This window comes from Takifugu rubripes, chromosome 22 (genome assembly GCF_901000725.2).
Source record: "Takifugu rubripes chromosome 22, fTakRub1.2, whole genome shotgun sequence".
Lineage (NCBI taxonomy): Eukaryota > Metazoa > Chordata > Actinopteri > Tetraodontiformes > Tetraodontidae > Takifugu > Takifugu rubripes.
In genome coordinates, this window is record NC_042306.1 from 5464166 (window position 1) to 5469455 (window position 5290).

Genomic DNA, 5290 nt, shown 5'->3' on the forward strand with positions numbered 1-5290 from the left:
ACCTTTTGCTGAAGAAAATGTAAATGTTTTCACATCATTTACAAAATAATCACAAAGATTGGCTAATGACAAAGGAATCAATTCCAACAGCTATTTAATTGAGACCCAAAATCCAGTTGATTTTATTACAGTGGAAATCAAGTGTCTTACACATAATTACACCTATGATTTTAAAAAACGAGTTTATGGTGTAACACAATATATTCAACAGTAGTTAAGTGGCGCTTCTCGTTCTCGCCACTAGACGGCAGAGTTCGTATATCATGTATGTACATAATTCTCTTTTACAGAAGTTTTATTTGCCTTATGTCTCAACTCAGTGGCTTAGGTCTCTGCAACTTTGTTGTAATAAAGACTGATGGAATAAGAGTCATTCTCTGTGAGGCAATAAAGAAATGAGCATGACCAGCTCATTACTTCAGCAATAAAAAGGGAAAAAGAATAGAGGCTCCAGTGCAGTGTAAGCAGTGTTCAGAGTCCAAGAATGTGATGAGCTGTGTTTTTTTTTCTTCTACGATCATCAAAGATTTTGAGCTCAGGTCAGTCGCAGGTGTTTAGAGAGCATGGCCTCTGGGAAGACAGTCAAACTGGTCCTATATGAGCTGTTGCAGTTTGTTGCCCTCACTGTGCCCATCTTTGTCATCATGGAGAGGTTCGGGAGGCTCATCCGTGAGGTGAGAGGTGGGGATCACACGGCCTACTGGTTGGTGGTGGCCGCCTCCATCGCCTACGTGACCTCTGTGACTCTGCTGGTGTGGGTCCCTGTCAAATACCTGAGCCTGAAGAGGAGGGGGTACATCTCCGAGATCACACAGTGGTGAGTACGGCTTTCAAAATGTGATAATGATGGGAAAAATATGTTCTGAGAAAAAAAAAACACAAACAAAGCTTGAAGATAATAATAACGAATCTTTAATACATAATGATCTGAATCTCAATCTATTTCTGCCATAATAGGAATGTCTTCTGACCTAACGGTCAGTGATGTTTTTCTCAAATATCATATGTAGTACACATAAACATGGTTTTACTGTGTATTACAATGTTGACATTCTATTATCTGTTCATTTTTATATTCATATTTAAGATGTTTCTGTAAACATTGACACCTCCCCCCCTTTAAATTAGTACTTAATTCGTGCAGTTTATATTATGACCGCCAGATGTCAGTAAAACTCAAATTGAACCTTTAAAGATCACCACGCAACGGTGGGACATTCATGTTTGTTATGAATAGAGGAATCACTGAGGTTAAAGTGAAATGGTGGTCTAATCAGAATAGTCTTCATTCACGTAAACTTAGACATCCTGTCTTGTTTTGCAGGAGACCTACAGTGCTGGCCCACGTCATCCTGTGCACGTTTCCCTGCTTTGCTATTTTGATAGTCAGCTCCAAGGTAATGTCATCAACAGTGACTGGCTCCAAAAGCACCTGTAGCTGATTTGCTCCGTCATGCTCCGCAGGGGGTCCTTGAACAGGCATTTCTGTTGTTAACTGTCCATTTGAGGCACCGGCTCATTTTACGTTCTCCCCTTCAATGTATGAAAAAATAAGTTCACAGTGCTGTAATTACTCACCGAGGCATGGCAGACACGGCTCATTGCACCACAAAGAAAGACAAATATCCACTCTCAAGGTTTGGCTTAAGAGAAGAGCCTGAATGTTTGCTCACCCAGAAGTGAGGGAACTTTGGGAAGGTGACACGAGTAAGAAAAAGAAGGAAGACATATGTCCAGTCACAAGACCAAAGTGCCGTTCTGAGTGTTCAGTAACCTTCACTGAATACAGCAGTTTGGACATTAACCCCGACTTTAACACATTCTGACAGGATGTTCGTCCTTAACTTTATCACTACGGAAGCGGGGCATTAATCTTAACTTGTCTGTCGCCAACAGCAATGATGGATCCTAATATCCGCCTTTGGAGTTGCAGAGTCTGTCATCTTATTTGAATTTTACTGGTTTTGCCACAGGTGCAGGTGGACGCCGGACGGAGGCTCGACCATTTCAGTGAGCTGCCCGTGTCGCTGGTGCTGTTTGCCCTCGTCTGTGTGGACGTCATAGAGAGGCTTCGCCCCTGCAGGCTGATTGGACACTGTGAGTCCTGAAGCCATTTTTAATAAAAGTGTCCCCTCGATTTGCAGTGGTTGTGATAACTATAGGTACAGATGGCAGGTTGTCTTGGTGTGCCGGTTCTAATTTTAGCAGTTATTGATTAACTCCAATAGGATTTAATGTCAGGATAAAGTGTCTGCAGTATTGGACTTCTCTTGTTCCAGAAGGCCAAAGTTACCTGCTGAGTCATTTCCTTTATGATGACATCACTTCATCTTAATTGTACATATGTGTTTGTGTTGTGTGCAGCAGACAGCCTGGATCCATACATCCACATGACAGGCCCGGTCCTCACACATCTGCACCACGTGACCACTGTGACCGACCAGCTGCAGGCCGATACAAGCCAGACTGATGTGACCTCTGAGGTCAAGAACGGCAGCGCCTCAAGCATGTACCGGGACTCAGCTGGGTCGTCCGCTTCCAGAATGCGAGCAACCGGCACCACCTACCTCTACTCCCCATCTCAGCACCTGCGCCCGCGGGCCCATTCTGGGCGTTTGGGTTTCCTCTGGAGGAAGGATGCCAGGGCAGAGGTATTCATGGAAGGCTTCGTGTTCTGGTTGGATACGGTGGAGATGGTGAGGGTCGCAGGGGAACCGTCGGTCTTCTACTCAGCCTGGGTGTTCCCGGTCTACATCTTGGCCTTCTTGTCCACTCTGCGGGCAGCCATCACTCCCAACAACCCTTTGTTGTCCTTCGCAGGCTTTGCTCTGCAGGACGTCCCATTCTTTGTCCTCCGGGTCGCTCTCATCGCCGTCTTTGGTTATTTGACGTCAGTCTTCTATCCCCTGAAGAATGTGCTCATCAGCATCACTTTTATCTACTTTACTTTCCTGGCAAAACTCAGGATTTTCAAAAGACACAGCTTGTTCTGAGGAGGACTAAAATTTTTTGACAGATCTTTAATTACTGATTATGTTCTTCAGTGAGGCAGATTATTCAACTAGATTTGATTCGACTGACATATATTCTGTACAGAAAGTCAGCAGTTGTCATTATTATGTATTTATTGACATTGATTATCTTTATTTACTACATTTTCCATGTTTTTATCGTAACAGCTGTCTAGAAAGATCCCTGAAACTATTTTATTAAAATACTTATATTTGATACATTTCAATCAATCTTCTTGGGTCAAATAATGAGCAAAGACACAAAATACAAAGAAAATTATCAAAGATAATTGCCACAAAAACAGCTGAGAGATCGTGTAATTGTTTTAGATTTAATTTTGGAATTTTTTTTTTGTTTTAAAAAGAAAGCCAAAAAACAGCAGAATTTTTATATCACGCGCTCTTCAGGTCTCTTTCTTTATGCTTTTTAGTTGTGGTCTTTGCATGTGTTTGTGTGTGGGTGGGTGTGTGTGATTTAATTTTCTGTGAGGTAATTTGTTTTAACCGGGACGTTGATGCTCACATAAACACTCATGGGGCGTAATCAGAAGGCCTCAGCCATCACTCTGATGAATGAGCAGCAATATCTTAAAACACTGTGCAGCATTTATCAGCTGACTGGAAATTGTTACAATACACTGGGAAATGATAACACATGAGCAGCTTTAAAGTGATTATTTAAAGCAATTATTGATGAGACCTTCAACAGACTCCATAATTAACGCAACACAATAATCAGCTGAGGAAAAGACGAATGATTTTCCTGTGACAGTTTATTCCACTTACCGGTACTCGTTTTTCTCAAGCATATTTATTGCATCTGGTGTTTTTCTTTTCAATGTACCGGTATGTATTCTAAGGATGCAGAAATCTGTTCACGATGTTTTGACCTGCAGCAGTAAATACTTTGGTTCCCTTTTGACATGTTTGTAGCACATGAAATCTCTTTAAAAAAAAAAAAAAAGAAAGAAAAGCTTCACAAAAGGAGGGGTAAAGCGGTTGGATGACTCTTGTGGTCCTTTAACTACACTCTTCAACCTTTAATTAAAGTCTTTCCTAGATTTATCTCCACCTCTCCGCCCTGTAATTCTATGACAGTGACTCAAAGTCTTGCAGGATTTCTTCCTTGGGAAATATGCTCAGTATATCCTGGACCTCATCTTCCCTCTGATTCTTGCAGTTCCTCTTCTGTCGTGCCATTTCCAATGGATCGTAACACAAAAAAAGGGAATCTTGTTAAAAAGAAATAAAGGTTGCAAGTGTGTTTCTACTGGTCACTATCATAGTATGCAGCCCCAGACCTGTCAAATCTGAAGGGTTCTAAATGCTACTAGTTGTTTGCTTCAGAGAAAGCTGGAATTTAATTTTTTTCTTCCTAATTTTAGGTGAAATTTACTGAAATGTACTTTTTTCAGATCAGTTTCCTGCTAGAAAAGATCCAAAGTATAATCTATTTAATCCCTCAACTGAAAATATTCCTCTGATTCACTGTTGATCACTGGGATTCAACAGAATCCGGCGATGACCCAATCGAATCCAGCAGGATAGGAAGATTTGAAACACCTGATTGCACCTGAGCCCACTGCTCCTCAACCGGCCAGACCTTCGACAGCTGAGTGTGCTTCCAAACAATAATCACACATCCTTAAAGAGTTTTATAGCTAGCTGGCATCAAAAATCACAACCAATCTTCCCTCCCATTAGTCTGAATTTCTGTATCCTTCTCATTTACAAATGTTAACAAATCCTGAAACACCTTCACACTGTTCAGTGAGCAGCAGAGACAAAATGTTAATTTCCCTTGACACAAACATTTATTCTGTAAATCTATGAACCTGCGCACTTTTACAAAATATGAAGTCTAGTTATTTCTTTCCAAAAATCCTGAATGAAATATTTTTTTTCCTTCATTCAGCTCTGCTTTCAGCTTGTGTATAAGTACATTTATGCACTTTATGGAAGAATTGATTGTCTCCTCACTTCCCATTCCAGAAAGAGAGTGAGAGTGAATAGATGGCATGGACAGAAATGGAGAAAATTAGTCACAAGTGGAGAGTGATGGAGGGGAGTGCAGAGAGGGCGAGTGTTGCTGTCGAGGATGGGCAGGTTTTTTACTTGGAGATGCCGGAGGCGCATTTGAATTCAGGCTGTGTGTCTCCTGCGCTAGCTGACTGTTACCTGCTGTAGCATGGCAACAGGGAGAGAGAGAAAAAGAGAGAGAGAGAGAGAGAGAGAGGCTGCAGCAGTCTGCACACACATGCACAGTTCCAACAGGAGTG

At 41.7% G+C, this 5290-nt stretch overlaps 1 protein-coding gene across 1 annotated transcript; it reads left to right on the forward strand.

Annotated features, from left to right (window-relative positions):
- The first annotated feature begins 73 nt into the window (after positions 1–73).
- tmem236 (transmembrane protein 236) lies at positions 74–4210 on the forward strand. Its single transcript, XM_003975468.3, has 4 exons — positions 74–817; positions 1325–1397; positions 1974–2097; positions 2365–4210. Exons 1-4 carry the CDS (start codon positions 564–566, stop codon positions 2991–2993), a joined length of 1080 nt encoding a protein of 359 aa, XP_003975517.1. The 5' UTR covers positions 74–563; the 3' UTR covers positions 2994–4210.
- The last annotated feature ends 1080 nt before the right edge of the window (positions 4211–5290 follow it).